This window comes from Ciconia boyciana, chromosome 3 (assembly GCF_034638445.1).
Source record: "Ciconia boyciana chromosome 3, ASM3463844v1, whole genome shotgun sequence".
NCBI classification, from domain to species: Eukaryota; Metazoa; Chordata; class Aves; order Ciconiiformes; family Ciconiidae; genus Ciconia; species Ciconia boyciana.
Window position 1 is genome coordinate 60878650 of NC_132936.1, and position 23622 is coordinate 60902271.

At 39.8% G+C, this 23622-nt stretch overlaps 1 protein-coding gene across 4 annotated transcripts; it reads right to left on the bottom strand.

Moving 5' to 3' along the window:
* Positions 1-1112: 1112 nt before the first annotated feature.
* KIAA0408 (KIAA0408 ortholog) lies at positions 1113-23618 on the bottom strand. Of its 4 annotated transcripts, none has more exons than XR_012041474.1 (7): positions 16502-20210; positions 12218-12416; positions 9099-9437; positions 8683-8762; positions 5974-7348; positions 3811-4043; positions 1113-2855 (listed from the first exon to the last, which is right to left on the bottom strand). XR_012041474.1 is itself a non-coding variant. In XM_072855825.1 (7 exons), the coding sequence occupies exons 3-7, from the start codon at positions 12350-12352 to the stop codon at positions 3870-3872; spliced, it is 2103 nt and encodes a 700-aa protein (XP_072711926.1). In that variant the 5' UTR covers positions 12353-12361; positions 16502-16608; positions 23578-23618; the 3' UTR covers positions 1113-3869. The 4 variants fall into 4 exon arrangements, 3 of the variants coding, with proteins under 3 accessions (XP_072711926.1, XP_072711925.1, XP_072711924.1); XM_072855825.1 differs by adding an exon at positions 23578-23618 and having other exon boundaries at positions 1113-4043; positions 12218-12361; positions 16502-16608; XM_072855824.1 differs by adding an exon at positions 22859-22982 and having other exon boundaries at positions 1113-4043; positions 12218-12361; positions 16502-16608.
* Between the last annotated feature and the right edge of the window lie 4 nt (positions 23619-23622).

Consider the following 23622-nt stretch of genomic DNA (forward strand, 5'->3'; position numbering starts at 1 on the left):
CTGAATGCTCTGGAAAATTATATTACACTGATTGCCAATTCTTTGCTACATATAACAGCTAACTCCCTTACAGTATGTGTAATAGTGAAAGATAATTGTGTTGTTGCTGGAGAACAAGCAAAGTTCATCTCTTCAGCAACATTTTAAAGATACATAAGAAGTCCATCACTAACACTGGAAAGACAAAACTTTTAGTGGAAATGTACTCTGAGTTCGAGGAATGATATCCAGAGGTTTTAAAGGAAATGTTTTTCCTCTACTCCTTCTGCCTCTAGCAGAGGCTCTGAGTCAGGCCAGTTTTCTAGCCTTCAGGTGGCCTGCTGTGTCTAACTGACTTTTCTCTATGTGTTTCTACCCTGCCACGCTCCTACCTAAAAGGGTCTCAGAGAAAAATTATGGCTCCATCTCCCTGCGTGAGGAAGAATTATGCTTTCTGTCAACTAAGTACCAGCCAGCTGATTCCTAGTGACATCGCCATTTCAATGGGCAGCTGACTGTGTGTGCAGGGAGTTTTGCACTTAATTCAGTACTAAAGCCCACAAACATGCAATAAAGAGAGTCTTAGACTTGTTCAGAGCACAAGTGAGAAGAAACTATATCTGCATTAAGATTTTAGACAGCATATGGAGGAATAATGTTAAAAACCTATTTTAAAAACAGGCTTACAAAACACCGCTTCCATAGGTGACGCTAGGATTAACAGAAAGGTCAAGTTATACTTAGATCATTAGTGATTCTTGCATGAGTGTGTGTGTGTGTGTAGAGAGTGTCTTGCTTCAGAGCTTCCAAGGTAACTATATTTCCTTGTCAGAAATAACATGGGGGAACCTGAAAGTCCAACAGAGCTCTTCCCCCTATAGCAAATAAGTGCAACAAAGCCATTACTATGCTTCAGTAATCACAGGTCTGGGAACTAAAAAAGTCACCACAGTGCACTGGCCCTGTTACGGGTGCTGTCGAAGAGAATTTTTAAACAGTGTCAGTGGCAATTTCTAAAATTGGTATGTCTAACTAGCCACCTGCAGACCAAAATCACCAGTTTGGATACTTTTGGGCATCAGAACCAATGTCTGTAATTAGACGGACACAGAAAATCTTGACAAAATGGACTTGTCCTTGACCTATTAGTTTATTTCAAAAACCTTGTGTTCATTAAACTTACATACATCAGGGAATGTTGTAGATATTTGATCCTTTCTCTGTTATTCAACAATGTGATATATGTCAGAGGCGATCAAAGAAACTGAAGGGAACTAAAGAAACACCTTCACTGACTAATCAAAGGAAATGCTTCCGTAGTCACATACTTCAAACAAAAGTGCACCACCATTTTTGAGAACAAAACTGCTTAACTTTACCATGAAGGTAATAATTTAAAGAAGTTTTATTGCAGTCAACACTGACTGAAATTAAGAACCATATTTTTTTACAATTCTCTCATATTACCCTTTCCTCAGCCTTAGGCATTTAAAGCTGCTCAGCTACTTAGGCATTTAAAAGGTCAATTTGCAAGGCATTTTGGTTTTCTAATGTCCACAGTTAGCTAGAATCTTAAGCCATGTTCGAAATTCACTGTGAATCATCTCTAATTTTTCTACTTCTAAAGAAGTTAATGGAGTGCAATCTCTAAATTAGGCCAAACAGGCAAATTTATAGTACTCTTGATTTTTCACCCAAGCACACAGATTTTTGTCTCTATCCAAACTGTATAAATTTTCTTCAAGATTTTCTTCAAGATTTTCTGTCCTTGTATCTTTTCCAGTAATAACATTGCAATAATGTCTAAGTAAATTTTGATGAATTGTTTATCTGTTTGAAGCCTTCATATATTGTTGTGGGATTTTCCCACCACTCACACCTAGAAAAGACCAGAAGTCTAGATCGGGCAAATTACTCTGAGCATGTTTTTGCCATGCAGGCAGCCACAATGATGTGATAAGGTGGGCTTTATGGCTCTAATGCCTGCTTGCTCCAATACTGGCATGCCTGAACAGTTACTGATACTACCATACAGGCTATATTGCTCAGAACGCATGGCCTCCTGTTTTCTCTCTCTGCAAAACTAAAGCTGTGCAGAGGAAAGAAGAATAAGGCCCTAAAAGGAAGGAAAAAGGTGTGGATTCTCAACATGACTGGAGTAGGACAATAGATCACTATCAAGTTAAGCACAATTAATTTTCCCTATATTGCCACATATACAATTCACTAGGACAAAAGCCTACACTCTCTCTGAAATCCTTTTTACATTCACATAAGAAGATGGGCACATTAATGGATCCTGGGATGATTTTTGAAATTCCTTTGAACACAATATGTTTCTCCAGGAGAAGAAGAAAAGTTGCAAGACAAGATCAGGCTGATGTTGAAGAAGTGCCTCTTTACTCCTTTTAACCTAGACATGCTGTTTAAAGGTAACATTTATCATCATTACCGCACTATGCATCCAGCAACAGCCTAGAGAAGGGTGCAAAAATTCCAGAATGAAGGACACTGTCTTTCTGAAAGTTCAGCAAGAGTCTGGGTAGCATCCATATTTCTTTCACGCTGTGGGAAGGAACAAGCCAGGCTCTGTGCACGTCATTCAGATGGCCCATAATACCAAGTCAGTTGATGGCAAAAACATACTTCCAACGCCATGTGTCTAGGATTTCGGGCACCATTGTGATCATACCTCAATGCAATATTTCCGTACTAGATGCAGCTTGTTGCCAGAGTGCACGTAAACTTCGTAACTGACTGCCACAAGTCAGTCCAGGAGCAGTAAATTAGCAAGTGGCTCAGGCACTCTAGTCTAGGAGAAGAATAAAAAAGGAGTGTGGCTGCAGCACTGGGAACAACGGTCCTTGTTCTCCTGCCTTGAGTGAAAGTAAACAAGTCCATTGTTATCTGACTTTGCCAAACCTCAAAGTATAATGCTAGAAGGAAAAATAAGTTTTACAGAATTGAGCATATACAACCCTTTTCTTCCCTTCATAAATTGTATGTTACACTAGTTGAAACTACCGAAGTGTTTACAGTATGCTATATATATAATGGCACATTTAAGCTTTTTAAAGAGATTGGAACATTTCAGGAATGTCTCTGGTGCTGAAAAAAGCTAATGTATTACAAATCATATAATATTTTAATTCAGAAAAAATATGTTTGGGTATTTTGACCTAGCATCATAAGGGTTAGGAAACTGAACGAGGATGCCATGAAGCATGACTGACGAATCAGTCGAGCTAGTCTGCTTCAGATACATATTGTGCAAGGCATTACCGCTGCAATCAGTCACAAAAATGCATATTTAGTTTTTGTACATTAAATACTACACCTGTGAACCTATGTAAAAGATATACAAAATATAAATGTCATCAGGACTGTATATTTCAAACTTTTTAAAATAAACACAAAGTATATATATATGTAGGCATATAGGTTGTAATTTCAATGTCAACACTAGCACAGTTTTTCTCTTCTAAATACAGACCTGTATACTTCCTAGTCCAACACATGCACCTACAAACACATGATCATGCGTACAGCTTTATGTTCTGCTGTTTGCAGAAGAGTCAGAATATACAGCACTATACATTGTTTCAACTCAAAATTGATTGGCAAATTAAGGAAGATGCCATTCAAAAGAAATTACTTGTGAGCTATTACGAAAAAACAGAGAAAAACAGGGGTATAGTTATTTCATCTCAATAAAAACACTGAAGACCATGGTGATGATGACCTAAGATTCAAAACACTTTGTCCGGCATGTGGTGGGGGTCACTCCTGGACAAGATACAACAGTGTAGAACTGGTTGCTATAACACATACCAAACACAGTTATAATGAGGCATAGAGCTTTCACAACACCATTCAACCCAGCTCTGGGTTCAGACTACTGAGGTCTCTGACCGAAAGGAGACAGAGCAGTTGTATGCCGTTCTTCTCACAGCAGGCGGTGCTGATGGTGATCTGGATGCCCATCTGGAAGGTAAGCGTCGATTTGCTGGCCGAGCGGGCCGGGAGAAACCCTTCCTACTTGAACATTTAGCTGGCACAGATATCTAGAACACAAAGGCAATTCCTTGCTTTAACAAGTTACGGCTTTTGTGGAATGCAGCGGGAATGTAGGAAGACATTTGAGGTGACCTCAGAACAGGTGGTCTGAAGCTATTAAAAGGAGCACAGTAATGCGGAGAATGCAAAAGAATGGCTATTTCTATGTATAGGGATTCTCACATTGGTTGTGGTTTAAAATATGTGGAGACAAGTGCAGACACAAGGAAAGGTATAAAATGTTAACGCAAGCCAAAACTGACTTTCACTTCTCATTTCTTTTCATTTTTGGAAGTTTTTTTGTCAATGAACACTGTATACTGTTCTAAACGTAGAACTCAGAATATCATCTTACGTTACTGGAGTATGATCTACATACTTTTCAGGTATTTTTTGGTAGATCCTATTTCAGCAGTCACATATTGCCAAGAACTCTGTTTCCATTACTGCAACATGAAGCTGTTTACACTTGATAACTAATTCAGAATGGTTATGTATTAATGCTGTGTCATGTCTACATGCAGAGCCTTATACACACAGGAAAACCAACAGATTTTGATCGTATCTACAGTGATGTAAATTGGAAATAATGAAAATAAACCAAATGCCTCATGCCATGTGTAGTTCTTTACACCTTTGTGACATGAATGCTACGGGACCTAAAATGGTACCCCATAATCAAGCAATATTCTACACTTAGTTTGTACAGATAGAAATGACAACATAAAGTGTGAGCCTATGGAGAAAAAAAATACAACTGGCTTAGTAAAGTTATTCTGTGTTTACATCAATGTAAACTCAGTCATTATCTAGTCGTTATTTCTTCCCTACATATTCATTGATGGAAATTTGTTTTCCTATCAAAAGTTCATTGGATGAAAAAGAAATCAGAAGCTTCATGTTTTTTTCTGTCTGTGCTGTAGTAAAGATATGTCTGCTAAGCAAGATGTTGCATCACTGCAAGGCTGTCAGAAAGACATGCAGAAGAAAATCTGCATGGTTGGATTCTCAGCTGTTTAAATCCACATAGCTCCACTGAAGTCTGTGAATTTGTGACAGTTTAAAGCATACCAGCTGACAGTCTGAACCCATTTAATTTTCTCAGTTCCAAATGCATTTGCCTTCTCTTTTCTGAGACACTAAGGGGTATATCTCTTTCTATTCATTGGCGAAGGAGCTCTTCAGGAAAAATTATTTTTCTTTCTTTGTGGCCTTTTACAGAACCTGCAACTTATAGTGTATTTTCAAAACCATCTGTTTCTCTTTTCATTAAGAAAGAATGTTGGCAAAGGCAATATTTCTAAACTTCTGCAAATAAAATTCAGCCAAATATAAATTAATTATTCATGCCATACTCTTCTGTTTCTGTGAGCCTATGCTTGAATATACAGGAGAAGCCTGGAACTGAGACATGAGTAAGAGGAGGTCACTTTATTACTCGAAACTTTATGGAGCTACAGTACCCCTTTTCATAGGCAGTTGTAAGGAAATCCTGAACCAAGCAGCACCCTGGATGCTGAAGAATGCTATCTAAGCCCTCTAGGATTTTGACATGGCCAAGTATGCTTAAGCCTTTTGGGAAGGCTTATGAAATAACTTGTCAGCTAAAGGAAGGAGGGGGGGAGTTAAAACCTGATTGCAGTTCTCACTAGTTCAATCCTTGAATAACTGCACTGCAGTTAAAATCTAGCTTTACACAACAGCAGCAGAGATCAGAATCTGGCACACGTCTTCACTGGTCATTCTTACTTACATGCTTCTACCCTCCCACAACTCTATTATCTTCAGAGGAAATACTCCTGATTCATCCAGATCCTGGCCTAAAGCGTCTATTTTTACATAATTATTTACAATATCATGTTAGCCTGCTTCATTTTAGAACCTGAAGCTTGGTATAAAACTGAATTATTTTGTTCTTGCCATTCTTATGAACCTTACCTCTGGTAACTTCTGTCTTTCTTTTCCTTGCTTGAGTTGCTGCCCAATATGCCTGGCTGAATTCCTCGGAAATTCTTGCTTTCCTTGCTCAATCTGGAGCGTTTCTAAATACTGACTCAATGTCTCACAACCCCCATCGGTGAATTCAGAATTTGCCTGTGTCCACTTATCTTTGCAGCATTTCACATTAATCGGAGAAGTCACTGTTGATTTTTCATAGTTTTTCAAAAGCTTTTCAACAACGCCATAGTTTGACCTTGAGTCAGCTGAACGCGGGCGACCGGATAAATTACTTGGTCTCCAGTCATGCTCATGAAGCATGTGCCTATAACCACTAGTATTTGGAAGTCCATCTATTTGCTTTTGCTGCCCTGCCATTCTGACAGCTTTGCTGGGGGTGCTAGTTTCTTGCTCCTTTGCTGCAGAGAATTTGGGATTTGAAACACAAGATGTATTTACAGTTTCTGCCCTGCTAATAGCAGAGTCACACAGTGGGCCGCAGGGTTTGTGATCTTCTGATGCTGTTCGAGGCACCTGGTTTTCTTGCAAAGCATTGTTACGTTTATCTGTGTGAAATACAGTCCGGTTAAACTCATCGATCTTTGCTGCTAAAGTTTCGTTTCTTTGAGTCTTTCCTAAAGTATACCTACAGTCTTCCAAAAAATCATTGTGCAGGGTAGCAGGGGCATAAAAGTCATTACTGTAATAAGGGCTGCTGTGAGACTTGGGGTTTTGTTTCTGGTGCGTCTTGTTGCTTTGGGCCATATTTCCATCTGAACAACTCTTTTGGGCTGAAAGTGGGGAAGGTTCACTTTTATTGTCTTTTCCAAGTTTGCCCACATCATATGCCCATGTGTTGTGGCAGAAACTTGTTGGTACATTGCACTCATTTTTGGTTACAGGTATTGCAGCAGTTACCATCACAGGACCTTTCACAGCCTGCCCCTCATTTGCACAGGCTGCTGCAGTCTCATTCTGGTTTATAGGTGAAGGATTCATCAATTTCCTTCCACTCCTCCAGTCCTGAGCCTTGCAATTGCTTTTGATGCCTGGATCTCTTACTGGTGCTTCAGAAAGCTGTACAACTGCAGAAAGTGAGTTTGTTAGGTGGCGAGAAGTGCTCCGTGGAGGAACTGGTGGAGCTTCTTTCTTTTGCCAAGATCTGAAGTCTGTTCCTCGGTCACCAGTAAGACCACCATAAGACATGTCCTTCAAAGCCTTGGTGGAGCTCATCAGATTCTTCCTATTATTATGCTCCTCTGTTTCAAAAGCAACTGAAGTCTGTGATTCATTGCTGCACACATGGTTCATCTCAGGCAGAATAACTGTGTTTTGGGTTTCCTCAAATTCCCCCAGGAAAGGAAGTGACTTCATTCTGGAAATAAAAGGAGAGGTGTTTTAGGGATGAGCAATACGGGTATTCCCCCAGGGGACCTCAGCATGGATTCATTCTCCCCATGAACAGGTGTTTTAACACTGGCTGCTTAAAAAGATTAGGGAGCAGTTTTGCTGCAGCTGATACACCCCACATATTTGAAACATACATGAAGAATTTGAAGAAAGCTCAACAAAGGGAATCTTGTATTCCTTTCCCTTGCCACTAAAATTCTGAGTTTTTGTAGTTGATTGCTTCTTTTCTCACCTATCCTACAGTAAGGACAGTGGGATCTTACGAGTTCTAATCACTCCAGTGAGAGTCTACCTGACTATGAACTGAATGAAGAAAGCTTTAGGACATAGTGCATTCCTTGTGTAGGTTTCCTAACATTACACATGACAGTACAAATGTGCCTTTTGAGAGCTGTTAAAAAATCACCCTTCTCAGCCAGGATTTAGAAACTATGCATCAGCTATGAATCTATTTGCTTTAAAGATACAAACACTAACCGAGCTACAATAATAAATTAGTGACAGACTTATTGCATGGCGGAGTGTAAGAAGTCCCTCTGCTCTTTGGGAGCATCTGAGAAGAGCTTGACATGATGCAGACTTCCATGGGGTCTCAGCATAGCTGAGACATAGCCTTTTTCAATCTCTTTCATGGTGTGCACCCTGTCAGGTGCACCTGAAGGTTCAGTCTTACCTTCTGAGAATTTCTGCACGACTTGAGAGGAAGACTGGTGTTTAGCTTGCTAATGGAGACCACGAACATTGAGTTTTTAATAGATGGTGGAATGTTCATTTGCCATACTTTTCAGGGCCTGGCTTACCGTCTTTTCATTAGTACAAATGTATGGTTGTTCTTCCTTCTCTTACCTCCTTTGCACTCTTAGATTGTCAGTCCGTGACACGTCCCCCACACTTAAGGCTAGATCTGGGCTTAATCTTAGAAACCTCCCAGCCTAACAGACCCATACAGTGTTGTATAGAATTGCATGGAAATGGGACCAGGCCAAACAGAAATATCTGGTCACTTTCCCAGTCCTCTCTATAGCCATTAGAAACAAGTACAATTTAGTCTCATATAAATACTAATTTCATTTTGTAGGTTCTATAGATAAACTCCACTTTGCTAGTAAAATGTGCCCTTGTCTCATATTTCAGTATATTTCATTTGAATGTTTTATGCTGAGCACTGCAACACTGGGAGGATAGGAACTGCCCAACTCCTAATAAATTCAACAGCAAAACCCCCTTCAAAGTGAACAGGAGCACAGTCTCATTATTCATTTTCTTCCTCTAATATAAAGAGTCCAAATATGTTTTTACCTTCTGTGGTTGGACTTCTTTCGAACTTCCTCTTGATAGCTGCATAATTCTTCACTGACTCTGGCAAGTTCTTTAAGAGCCTTTATAAATATAAAAATAGTCCTTTAATATAAGCCTTTTAAATGGTATCTCCAGAATTATTTTGAAACTTGTGGTGATTTGCATTTAAGACTCACAGCAGAGGAAAGTAGCACAAGGAAAGATAAAAAATGGCCCCAGGTTACGAACGGAGGTAAAGAGCGTGCTGTTAACACATTTAAACAGTGAGAAGACACTCATCAGTAGCAAACCAAGGAGGAAGTGCCTTGCTGGAAAGCTAAAATCAGGGAGATCAGTTCTTTAGGTTAACCTGGCAGGCCAAAGCCCTCAGTATTTTCCTCACCCTTGTAACTGAAACATGCTCATACTTTACTTACTACATTGAGATCACCAATATAATTCTTGGCATTTTTCTTGGAAGTTTTGATGCTGAGGCTGTCTTCAGGTTCCTCACGGTTCTCAAAGGCCAGATTGTCCATTAACAGAGTATTGTTTCTGCTCTTGGCTCTGGTTTCTTTACATTCGTGTCCTGTTTTACCGAGCAAACTCCCTTTTTCCATCCTGTCATTCGCCACATTGTGTTGATAGTTCAGCTCTACTGTGTCATTCTCTTCCAAAGTAGGGGAATGCATGGATGGCTGCAGCATCTTGCTCTGAATGGCCTTGTCATGGACGTTCATATTGCTCTCCCTTCTAAGTTTTACCTCCTGGTAAAGCTGAAAAAACAATAGAACCTTCTATTAAATCATGGTACTGTGATGAACTTTATGGTAAAAGAACATACTAATCTTCTGTTTGGAACGATGCTTCACTCAGTAGCACCAAGTACAAAGATTTTATACATGTGTTAGTAGAAAACTGTTGAGTCACACAGTGTGATAGTTCACAGACCATTATTGTCACAGGATGAGGAAGGGGCTGTTACCATTCACAAACTCTTTGCCGTGGTTTTAATGTATGGCTTCCACCCATAGGATGGGATTGGAAGAGATCTCACAAGGTAAATGGCCCAGCCTTGAGCCAGAAGCTGTATGGTTGTCTTCCAAGTAATATCAGCACACTATGTAGTGGACACAGCCCTGATCTGATGGATGGGGAATGTGAGGGAGGAAGAGGGCTCTGGCTATGTTACAGCCTGTTAAAGTATATTAGTTTAAGGAGAGGAAGTGAATTCTCATCACATACAGCACCATCTGCACTAGAGCAGACTCTTCTGGTTCTCAGGCAGGTGGAATTCTTCCCTGTGACTGGAGTGATAAATCAGTACTGCAGAATGGTATTATTTGGCAATGTGCTGTCACCCTCTTATCTTCTTTCATGCTATCTGCTGGGATCCAGTGGCTTCATTAGTAAATGAAAAGGTGTTAATTCCTGTCACCCAGCACATTCAAACTAGGGAACTGTGATAAATTACAAATTAGAAAAAATAGCAACATCATAAAAACCTCTTCTGCTTACAGTATCATTTCCAGTGCCAAGAATCCCACAGCTCTTTATAAACATTCATTCTTAACTTGCTCTTATGAAGAAAGCGCAGAGCAGGCACCTCTGAACAGCCATCTGCCTGCTCTCTTGCAGTGCACAAGGCCATCACAACAGCTTTTGGAAGGACAGTGAAAAAGAATAACAACATGAAGAACATGTGGCCATTTCATGGGTAGTGCTGTGGATTAGAGGTATTCTCACGTTCAGAGACTTGACACTTGACCTCATCCTTGGCTTTCAGATTTCACTCCCAAAGTCCAGCTGCTCATGAAACCTGGGGGCTGAATTTTGTCATTTCCAAGAAATGAGGGCCTCATATGGACTCAGCATAGCAGTAAGAAGGAAGGACACCACCTCATAACTCGACAATGTCATCTCCTAAACCACATAAGTCTTCCTGGAGGAATCCAGGAATTAAGTTAGGTTTTGGTGGGCTAGAGAAAACTACCAAATAAAAATACAAGCTGATAAGGAAGCACAAGTTTTATTGAGGAAATCCCTCTACAGATGATGGCATTTAAAAGGTATCTCCCCTTTTCTCCAGCCATGTGGCTTTTGGCGAAGAAATGTCAGGCAGCTGAAATCAAGGGCAGCCATAGACACAGCTTAAGAGGGGACCTTAGGATACCGATAACCTTGGGGTATCATCTGCAGTTTTGTCTGGTCCTGCAGTACCCAGTGATTTGCTTCATTCTCTTCCCCTCAGCCCTATTCCATTCTTTATCTCTTTTTCTATCTCTGTCATGCTTTCCTAATCCATATGCTAATAAAGAACATGGAAAAAACATGGTGTTCGCTGCCATTGTCAGGACTACTAATAGCCAGAATACCTTTTCACAACACATTACTGTCATTCCAAAACAGCTCATATACCTAACAAACTGAAATTCAACTACACACACAGATCACATTACTACCTTCTGAAGCACTCTCACCTTGGTGGTGAAATTAGGTAAGACTGCACAGAAATGTCCTAACACAAAAAACAAAATGTGGCAAAGACTATCATACCAAAGTCTGCAAGAACTGCAGGTAAAATATAAGAGAGCTGACGTTATGGAGTTATGCTGCAGGCTGGTTTAATGGGCAGTGTATGGCTGCAATTCGTTTGGCGCTGATCATTTTCCTTCTCATACTTCCATGTGAGCAATCTCTGCCATACATTCCTGTGTTGCTCAGCCACAGGACGGTGTTGGCAGAGAGCAAGCAAAACTACTCCATGTGTACATTAGAATGAAAAATGTGGTAAGCTCAGTGGTGAAAAAACTTGCTTCTATATGTTGCCAAGGCAGATTCAATTTATGCATTACAGAGTGCCAGAGGGTTCTGCTGCAGGGACAATTTGGGGATAAAAGAATAATAAATAATTACCTTAACTATTTCTGGAAGGAGATGCATTAGAAATGGCAGGGAGTGAGTGTTTGTTAGAATGTGTAAACACAAGTGGTGTCAGGACTTTCACGCTATTTACTGTAGCTGTTTTCTCTACTAAAAGCTGTCCATAAATGGAGCAGGTTCTAGCCAGAACGATTCTGCATCATGCAGCGTTTAATGTATGACATTCTTTTTAATATTACCTTTTACGCCAGCAGACCTGTGCCATCTAATTCCTTTTTGCCAGAGAATTATGATACCTAGATTTTTTGTTACTAAATATGAATTTTCCTAAACCCCATGTGTGCAGTTGTTCAGCATGTACTTGAAAAAAGCATGTATAATATGAGCAGCGTGGCTCATGCCCAGCAGAACTGGCAGCGGTATATACAGCCAATATCGTAGCAAACTTCACACAAAGTGACATTTAACCTCCTGCTTCATATTCATGATGGTTAAATAAGCAATTGCAAATACTGCTTAACCCCAGGCTTTCCGTCCTACCGTCAGCTATTAGAAACTCCCAGTGACAGATAACAAATAGAATATAATTCAGAAAAAAAAAAAAATTGAAGTGATCCCTAGTCGCTTCACCCCAAGTGAAAATGTTAGTGTTCAGAGTTTTGTTTAAAAGTACCTCTTCTATTTTCTTCTGCATGACCTTCCATTGACATTCCCATTCTTTCCTTTCATTGTCAAATCTCTCCAGCAATTCCATCTTCTCTTTATTCCAGTTCCTCTCAGTATTCTCCAGTTGTTTACGCAGGTCCATGGTTACAGTCTGTGTAACAGCAAGAAGATAGCTCTGCTTTTTTTCGTTCTTCCCTGAATGTTTCCTGGAAGTTTATCAGAATCAGTCTTACTTGTGTTTGATTTTAGCTTTCAGGGAAAAAAACAACCAAGCAAAACCCCAAAATAATTAACTAAAATGTGCTTGCAGGAGACAGTGTCACATGATTGCATGATACATATCTGGAGTGTGACTAGAATATGGACGAACTAAGCATTATAGGACACAAACCCAAGGGCAGAGAGGCCCACTCTGGAAAGCGGAGGAGAGACATGCATCCAGCATCACAGAATTCAGGAACGTCTGCCACAGCAGGCTCTGTACCATGGCGACTTCGCATCTTTGCCATTACTCTTCACTATAAACCTGTTCTCAATGAAATTCGAGTCTGCATGATATTGAACGGCACTTCAGGACCTTGGGATCCTGCAACATCTGTCCTTGAGGGTGAAAGCTATTTTTACGTTTGTTCAAAAGACAACTGCAAGTGTAAAGGTATCATGTTTGGTCATGCACTCCTTTCACACATGCATGTAGCACGACAAAGACCATGACATTCTTTGGCAATTGAAGACTGTAAACTTGATACATGCAGAGATTCTCATGGCTATATGAATGCTTTAACATACATCAAGGAAAACAGGACAGGAAAGCTAATAACAGGTAACAAACATACATATAGAGTAGAAAGTATCATTCTACTATATAAAGGACTACAGGTCACTATAAAGAGTTCATGTATTTTGGATCTACACATCTAAATCTATAAATGTTAGTTCCAGGACCAGCATAGGGAAAACTAGAAACTATTCCCCAACAACACTAATTCAAATCTAGTTCAAAACCTTGCTCAGAATATTTAACTAATTTGCGCTTCAGTTTCTCCTTCCCCTTCAGAAGTCTTAAGTATCTTAGTATCTGTGAATGAAAAATTATTAATTGAACCACTAAATATGTATATTTTAAGGGAAATATTTTGGATCTGCTCATCTGACTTTGGAGCAAAACAGTTACAGATTTTATGGGCCTGGTGTTCCTCTTGCTTTCTTAGGCTTTACAATAGAAACTTCACTACCATCAGCACATTTACTATGCCAGCAAGGCCAAAATAACACTCATTAATTCAGTTACGATGGCTCCTGTGGTATAATGGCTGGTACACACACATTGATACTTGAGTTTGTTAACTTTGGCTCTCAAAGCCAGCTGTTGTGTTACTTAGGTGGACATGGCACCTAGTTCTAGTCACAAAACGCTTCTGCATTGCTTTGGTCTCCTGCCAGAAACAAAGCGTATGGGCAGACGAATTATCAGAGAGTTAACTGGGGGTGAGCCCAGTTCACCTTCCTGGAATTTCTTCATTTCTCTGACTGATGGTCAGTGATTGTCAACTCACAGGAACTGCCCATTTTATTGCCCACGTTTTCTTTGATATAGTGAAAAATAATTCTTGAGCTTCACACAAGGTTCTTCCCAATCCTGTATTTTATTGGACAAGCCTTGTTGATTCAGCTGTGGCTACTGTGTAATCACTGCTTACCAGCGTCTGCATTATTTCAGCTGACTGGGAAGCTGATGCCAAACTTGGAGTTAGCTTCTTTCATGAACAAGTAAGCAGAAGAGCTCAGCTGAAGCCCAACAGTTACTCAGGTCTTTGGGTCATAGGAAGTCCTGCTACAGGATCTCTCAACTGACAGCCATCATGGGCCCAATCCTAACTCAGGGGTTGCAAAACCATTTACCACAAGCAATTTTGGACGGAGGACGTAGAGAACAGGCTGACTATTCTTCAAAAATCTCTGTCAGCCCATTTCACAATGGTGTAACCATGTCACCATGTAATGTGGTATTGGAGCTTACTCTTTCAAACTCTGACTCATACCTGCCTTGGAACTCTGAAATGGCAATCTGTCCCTCACCTGTCTACAGATTTCAGACCCTTCTCCCACCTGCCTAAAAACATACAGTGCAGCTTTATAAAAACATAAAACTCCTTGAAACTAAGAGCTTCTGGAAGACAACACAGCATTCTTGTCACGAAAGAAGTCAAGCACTAGTTTGCTCATGGCTTCTTAGAGAAGGCAGCCAGGCTGTAGACTGCACCTCTCCAGGCCAACGTTTCAGCTTTGTGCCAGACAAATTCCACTGCACTTAAGACCTGTTGCAATCTAAACATCTATTGCTAATGAACTTTAAAACCATTTCAATACTTACTCACTTTGCTAATTCAAAGGTTGCAGTTTTTAGTACAGCCATTTGCTTTTTGCCCCTTTTTTTTTTTTGCTACATTTACGTCTTTATAACCTTTCAAGACATCTCTGAGAAATAAACATAAGTCAGCTCTCTGCTCCACTAGAATCCTTCAAATACATGTCAGAAAGAAATAGAAAAACGTATAAACACTGTAAAGTCATGAACAAGACAGGCAGGCATAATCTGTCTACAACTTGCACAAATGGTGATTTTGCTAGTGCACTATTAGTAATAATGACCATGCTTCAATCAGCAGCATATTACTAGAAAGTCAATACCATATAGCATATTTTTTTACACATAGAAGAATAGATATATAATATGTACTCCTTTCAAACATGCATATAGCATTGAAAAGGCCACTGGTGGTTTCTTAGTGCTGGGAACTACTATTGCCATGTTTGCATTCATCTTAACAATTTCCAAGTTGTTTCATATGGGACTCTGATTATAAAAAGAGATTGGAGACCATCAAAATTAAATCCAAGTCTTGGAAGAGGTTAGTTACAGACATTACAGATAGTCACTTGTAGCTCTAAGCTCCACAAAAAGCTTGTATTGCTTCTTATGCTTCTCCGATTTCCTCTTGACATAAAGTCTGAGAAGAAAAGTCATGTTTATTGATGTTAGCAGCTGGATGACTATACAGTTTTGCTGCTATTGTACAGTGGATAAATTCCTCAGAGAGTTTTAACTCCTATTTCTATGACTCTTTCCCCCTTTTTTTCTTGGTGTTTGGTGGTTTTTTTTGTTGGAGGTTTTTTGCTTGTTTTTTTCCCTACTGGCAATAGAATCCAATTTGTAGTCCTGGTAGTATACCCACTGTCTGTATAGTGCATCGAGATGTCCCCATGGGTATTTCACATGGCTTAAGCAACCCAAAGGGATATGAAATGCCACATTATAATTTGCTGTGTGGATCAGAACAGTATCTGTGCTCTTGCAGTATTGGCACTTTCTGCATGTCCTAGACAAGGTCAGAAGCTCATTACAGCAATCAAATTCAAGCAAATAATCAATTTTGTCTACATCAGCTGCATTTTCCCCTAACTTTTCCTTTAGCCCTCCCTCCTCTCAAGCAAATAATGTTTTAAGCAACTATTTGATGTTAATGTTATTATTCCCCCATGTCTTACCCATGCCCTTTCTATCCACATATTAAAAATAAAAATTAGTTTGCAACCAACCTCTATCAACTTCTGAAAAGAATCTGCAATGACATCAGCTGAGACATTTTTCAACAGAGATTAATTAGATTGGATGTGCACAACCATTCAGATACACAAACCTTCCCTTGATTTTACAGAAAAAAAAGAGATTAAATTATATTTCCAACAAAGTGATGTATTTTGGATGACTAAGGAAATCGTAAATTTAAGTATTTTTTAAATTATAAAAGCGTGCCGTGTGTCACGATACTGTGCACTTTATACATAAAAAGAAACTGCAATTGAGTGAGAGAGTGAAAGAGAGAGAGAAGGGAAAGAAAAAAGAAAGAGAGAGAAATGAGAGAAAGAGTGAAAGAAAGAAAGAAAGAGAAAGAAAGAAAGAAAGAGAAAGAAGAGAGGGAAGAAAGAAAGAAAAAAGGAAGTTAGAGAAAGAAGGGGGGGGGGGGAAGGAAAGAGACTCGAGTGCTCCCAATGCTACCTGTCTTCTCTGTTCTGTTGATATATCTGTGCCTGCTCTGAAGAAACTGACTGAACTAATGATGAGTCTTTCTCTAAGAATAAAGACCATATATAACATCCATGAACACCACATTACATATAAATAACATTAGAGAGATGTTTAAATAACTGTTTGCCACATTAGTAATTTGCTTTCTTTTTTAATCTTAACTGTTCAAACCCACTGATTTAAAATAAACCATAACCATACCTTTCATGGAATAAGAAATCCTTTAGAAGTTTTTCAGTCCATTTCTAAACAGCAGTGAAAGCAATGAAATGCATAGCTAGCTGGGATCCAGTTCTGCAAATCTCGATCTTTAAAAGAAATAAGAAAGCTAAGCAAGACAGAAACTTTCAACTGGGGCAGCATTTGCAACTCTCTTTGAATAACTCCGCAACTTTTGCAAACTGAAAAACAGTTCCGTTCAGCATCATCCCAGCAGCTGGCTTCCACGTGACGTCAGTGCACGGAGGATGGTTTTAAAGCCATCTCTTCCAACCCCCAGCTCTGTAACTCTATATCTCCTCGTATTTTGTGTAAACAACTCCAAGTCCAGGACATTTTTAGGTTTTATAGTGCAGTCCAGTCTTTAAAGCTTGCCAAAGCAGCCAGTGTTAATATTAAAGCTATGACAATAGGCAATTTTAGGTTTCTTTTATTAGCGTCCATGTTGTAAAGGAAGATTCTTTGCTGCCTTCCAGACCCAGTTTTCAGGGTTATATTTTTTAGTATGATCATTTTGAGCTTTGCAACTTGATCCTCATAAACTGCTTTGTAAAGGGAGTTTGTTTAAAGCAGCAGTTTTGTTGGTTAACAGCTATCTTAAAGAGCTAAAAGCAAACTGCTCCTCCCTAAAATCTTTTTCTGTATTCTAAATATGCTATCACTTATGAAGTGCAGAATTATTGGGCACTGTGTAATCCTACTGTCTTGCATTCTGGGAATGGTGATAATGGTTTCTTTGAGATATACCCAAATATTCCTGCTACTTTATAAGGTTTCTGGATTGGATTCCTCAGTCTGTTAAGATACTTTGTGTCTCAGCAAAGCAAAGTGCTTGAAATTGGATGGAGAATCTCCCTTGCGGAGGGAAACTCATCCCTGGCATAAAGCTAGCAAGAAAGGTCCAAAACCACCTCGGCTTGGATTTAAAGCACTGGGAGTGCCCATAGCAAGTGTCAGCATGGGGTGAAGGAAGGGAGTGTATGAGACAAAAATGATCCAGCAAGTGGAAGTCCACGGGAGACCCTGAAGCCAGCGTAGCGAAATTTAGCTGCTCCCCCTGCTGAGCCGCAGGCACGAGGAGCTCAGCTTGCTCCTTGCACCTCTGCCCGCCACAGTAACACTCCTGTTGCACTATGTGTTAAATTGCTTTAATTTGGCACACTGAGAGAGACCCCCGGGCAGAAGCTTCACCCATGTACCACTGCCCTGCTGGGTACTTGTGCTTGGATGTGTCTGTGGACAGTGACTGATACCACCCATAGTCAGAAGATTCACATTTCAGGGAACATTTGTCCTCACGTGTACCTGGAGAAGGGCCACAAAGTACTTGACTCATGCAGCATAAAACTCTGGACAAACTCTGCTATCAGATGGGTGTCTCTGAATGCACTAAGCAGGAGTGACGTGTATTTTTGTGGGCAGAGCAGCTGATGACAAGAGGATCAGTGAGATGAAGGACACGATATGAGGATTCACACATCCTTTGCTTAGTCAGTACTCTCCTCTTCAGAACAATAGCGTTTTATCTGTGATAAAATCCATGCACAGCATGAAAATTTTAGCTCTGGGTGCATTTTATAGTAAATACCAAAGCAGGTTTCAAGGAAAACACATTTTTTCTCCTTATATGGTCTAGCTCTACATCTCAGTGAATACATTACTGGGGTGCTTATTCTGCTCCCGTGTAACATAAATAATGGGACTTGGTCTATTTGTGAAAATTTCAAAGATGATCTTAAAATTGAACAAAAGATGCCCAAGTACACAACTGAATGTTCCTGAAGAAAATCCCAGCCTCTAAACTCTGAGGATTTAAAAATTCCCTGTTCATAAAGCAACAGTGTGACTTTCTTTTGGGAGGTTACATCCCAACATGCCAGCTGACATGGTTGGGAGCGAAGCCCAAGTGCCTGGGAGCAGAACTGAACTGACAGCTGGAGGCTGGGTGCCACAGCACTGCCTCCTCCCCAAAGCCAGCACAGTTGCACCACTGCAAATGAAGACAGACTCTGAAGACATGTTTTTCTACTCTTATCCATCAACATAGGCTATTATTCTTGTGTCTTTAACATTGCTAACTCAATGCTCCTCATCTTGTTATGCAAACTTTTTGAAGTAAAACACAGTAAAATTAAAGAAAACAATGGACTAAATCCCAGGCTTGAATTTTCACTCTGGCAAAATCCTACATTTCTGTCAGTGTGAGGAATTAGAAATGTGTGAGACTGAGGGGCTCATTAGGAGACAAGAGCTGGACCCCACACATCGGTCAAAGGGCCATGTTAAACTCATCCTAATATGGGAAAGGCAGAGAAAAGCTGGGACAAAGAAAACATGAAGCGAGCTCTAAAAACCTGGGCTCATTGCTCCGGACACCCTTAAGTGCAGCAGTGGTGACTTTTGCTTTTGAGGAAAAAAAGTTAACCAACAGAGACTGTCCCTCCCTCAACAGCAGCAGACAAAGCAGCAAATGTGACTTTCTGGCCTCTGGCTCAGGCAAAATAAGCAGGAAGGCTATCGTAGGTTTATTACATCCGACACCCTGCTTCCACAGGCAAGGTGTACTTTGTCCATACCTGGTGTCAGCTGTGCTTGTGTTGAAAGTCGGCACCTCAACGAAAAAGGTGCAAGGGCATTTTAAACAAGCCCTCTGCTAAATTTCTCTTCAACGTACAAGACAAAGGAGCATGAGTTTCAGCACAGGCTATAATCTGGTTATATACTCAGGGTAGTGCGTATTCTGGTTAATAGTCTGTGCTCAAGATCAGTTTAGAGCATCTTCAGTTCTGCTGTACTAGCTTGGTTATGGCACACCCATTTTGCTATGTCCACATAAATTTGCTAACAAGAAGGAAGAACAGCACTGCTGCCACTGTAATCAACCCAACCTCAACATCAGATTCCCGAATGATTTACACCTTGATAATCCTGGCAAATACATCTCAGGAGTGGATATATAAATCAGGAAATGGGCAGAAGGGAATACAAATTCTGTCTCCTCTTACTGTTGTGCACTTCTGCAATAGCATGTAACTTAGTGGAGAAATAGAGCCAGCAAAGTGTTATGCCATGTCACTTCTCCAAGGTTACATTGGAAATCGGTGGCAGATACTTTAGATGTTTACTTTAAATAGAGCCACTGTAATTTTCCCCATAGGCAACTGCATGTGTAATGGCAAAAGTAGGGTTTGAATATCACTTCCCCTGGCATTAAATCAGAGACAGAAATGTAAGCCAATGGGAATTACATCCCTGATACTGATGCCTTTAGAAGTCTCCTACCCACCTATCAAATTCTGGGGTGATTAAGGGGAAGGGCATTTAATATCCTAAAGCTCCACTTGTTTTCGTAAACAACTCCCAAAGTTCATGTGCAGTTCATCTCTTTTTATAACACATATTTAGACAGCCATGGTTTTGGCAATTTTCTATTTTCCAACTGCCAGGCATATTTCTGCACTATAGCACCTGCTCTCTTCTAGTTTGATTCTGAAGCACTGGTGACATGTGTCAGCAGACACTTATTCTATCTCTAACTGGAGCTTCAGGCATGGATATTTTTGGTTGAAAGAAATATCTCTGATCCTGGACAAGATGATCATTCTAGTATCACAGGAATTTTTCAGTAGCAGTAAAGAAAATATTTGTAGAGGTATTCTGTAAGGGCATTCAGAGCCGACCCTAAATAGGAAACAAATTTAATAGAATTTACCTGGTTGCATTAAAGGAAAAAATGCATCTATTTTCTAAATGACATAAAAATTAATTGGAGTTACTGCCGATTTAGACAAGTGTAAAAATGTCAGAATTAGATCTATAGATGCAAGATCTCTTCTTTCTGAAAGAACATGGAATGAATCCCCTGGGAACACAGGAAACAGAAATTTAATCTTTCAGAGAAATGTAAAATTAAGGCAATCTCAGGGTTCAAATTCGACGACATTTTTGCCAGAATATTAATATTTCACCAGAATATTCCAAAATGGGACCTGTGAATCTGCTATTAAGTGAGATTTGAACTGATAGGTAACCTGGCACATCCAGCGTGTTGCTACATAAAAGCAAAATCTTATATTGGTCTTATTATCGCTCTTCAGAATTAGATGCTATGCGGCAGACAGAACCTAGTGAATCAGCAGTGTTCTGTCTGGCTCTGCCCTGCCTGACTCCCACGCACTCCTGCTAGAGGATGTGGCCGTGTTCAGCTGCATTTACTCACTCACCTGTGAGGTGAACTTTGCCCACCAGGCCAGTAACTGAGTGGGGAGAATCTGCTTCCTTTCTTGGCAAGTATAATTACTGCATTTCTTTGTGAGACCAAGTTATTTCAATTTAGCAAGACACAGAACACTTATTTCTTTGGCTAGATGTTATCTTCTGGCTATGGATAGATGTCCATACTGATTTTATTACCTTTCTCAGCAGCTTTTAAAATAGTGAAAAATGGAGGGCTGTGAACTTCTCTGCAATACCTGGTGCGAAACAGATAAGCAGCTCCAATCGCTCCCTTCAAGCTGAATGCAGAAGGACATGAAAAACACATCTCATTTCTCATTGAGATTTCTCTGTTCTGAGGTTTGCAGGGGTCCTCACCATTCTCCTTGCTCATCACAGATTCAAAGACTGTAGGGAGCTTCTAAAATGATTTTGTATGCTTTGGTATGCTTTAATTTCAGATTTTAGCCTGAGCAATAGCTCCCTAAATGTCCCAAAGAGGTCTCAGCTTTGATTTGCTTTGTTGATGCCTGACAGAATTAGGATAAGGAAAGCTCCAGCTATAAACAAGAAAAAACACTGTGAGAAATCAATGGGGTTATAATTGCTAGCCCTCTACAGAGGTTTTCTCCACCTTTTCTCAAGAGGTTCATCCTCACATTTTCTGATTTCCGAAAAAGCAGCAAATCTTTCCCCATTACTTCCAAGATGTAGTCAATGTATGGATTCAGTGTATTAAACTTTCTTACGACTTTACAGTAGTACTTTTACTGATACACTCACTGTAAATCAAACCCTCTCTGGTCATCTTTATTACATACAAGGCTGAGAAAGGTATAAACAAGTGTGGGTTAAAACCTGAAAGCCCAGATTTAAGTGTGATTTTTTCTCTTTTATGGGATTGAGGCAGTAACATTTGACAAAAGCCAAGTGATCTTTTCTTCCCCCAAGGGAGACACTAAAACAGAAAGAAACTCAAAAAGTCAGTCGCATGCTAAGATTTGATATGACAAGTTTAAGCCTCAAATTATTATACTTTTAATGTCCAAGTTGCAAATCCACAGGGGAAAAAAAATAATTTCTCAAGCAGTTGCTGAAAAATTTCTTTCAGCAGTTACTGAGAGAAAAGCAGCAAACGGGCCTTTTCGCAGTGATTTGAGAACTATCTTTACAGTTACAGAAATTCACTGTGAAGGGATGATATACTTGACCACATCTTGCCATAATAGTTTCTAATATGTGGAACTTAACTTTCAGGCAACTAAGCATAAATTAGATCAGCTTAGAAACTCCTCAAAATTACTTTGGGCCTGACTTTCTCTTTAATCAGGACACCAGGCAAGGCTATCTATTAATCTCACATATATTGATTATCATTTCCTTTAGACATATCTTGCTAACAAATAACAAAATAAATAATGACGACAACATCCCCTGGTAAGAATAAGTATTTGGATTAAATCAAGGTTAAGTGATTTAACTGATCAAGGTTACTACAACTGCAGAGTATGCTGAGGGAAAGTTAGACAAACAAGCTTCGTTTAATACTGAATATTTTGAGTTTACTATTTTTTTCATTCTCATAAAATAAATTTTATTGCCCAACCTCTGCTTCCCTCTGAGGGGTTTCCCTCAAAACAGTGTGTCTCTACTATTTCAGGTAGCAGAGCAAAACCCAGGCACGGAGATGAACTGTTCTTACTGGGGAATGGGTTAAGTGAACAGGGTGCTAGCATGATAAATCAAAGGGAATCCTTATTGCCAGGTAGAAAAACAGCTACTTTATTTATTACCACTATTTATTACTAGATTTTTTTATCATGGCATCTGCACAAAAAGTTTCATTAATACACTTACTTGTAAATGATCACCTTGGGAGAATTCACATTTGTGGGACTCAGTGGTTTCAACATAGGTTGAATAAAACAGAAAAGAAAACTGAGCTCCATTGGGCATTTCAGATGAGGTTTTCATAGTGGGAGATCTACTGTTTGTAGGAACTGCCTGTGTTCAGTGTGACAGAAAGATCATGAGTCGCCTGCGTTCTCAGTGCAGCCTCTCATAAACAAGACAGGAATATTCAGTGACTATTGATACAAACCTATGTACACAAGCTTCCCTTACCTATGGTCTCTCGCTACCAATGGCATGGTTAGACGGGGGTCACTCAGCAAGCCAAGAGTTACCATGTTCATTCAAAACTCGTTCTGAAACCTGGAGAGAGAATCCAGAGCCCTGGCGACTACAGACTGTAAAATGTTATCTGATAAACCAGGTTGTTAGGAAAAGATATTTCACACCAGACAAGGTGACTAGCATCAGTCTCTTCAGTTCAAGTCAGACTGTAGTGTGGCCATTTTTCTAGAGCACAGAGAGAATACAGCTAGCCTACATCTCTCAGAAGACTCCTCGCCTACTCTGATACCTCCTCCTTGTGCATCTCATTCTCAGGGGCTCCAGCTCCTTGCCACATTTCCAGATATAGTGCTCTATATACCAACCATTCTGATTTTGTCCCCTCCGTGGTGTCTAATCCACATAATACAATGCTGAAAAACATTATCATCACAATCATGCAAAATATATACAAGCTGTGACATACAATTGCAGAATACACATTGAATGTGGTTTTACTATTCATATGTGGCTAGAATACAAATTCTTTTTCTGGGAGTGGGAAGAGGAAAGGAACAGACTCCTCACGCCCACTCTGCATACTTCTGTTTTGCTTCTGATTTGGTGCAAATTAATGGATATTAAATTGGTTCCAGTCACTCAGGAAATTTTAATTCAAAAATGATAAAACCAGATAAAGTGAAAAATACCGTTTTCTGTTTGCTTACCTGGAACACCATGGTGAGCGGGTTTCCTATTCAACTGGGTGACTT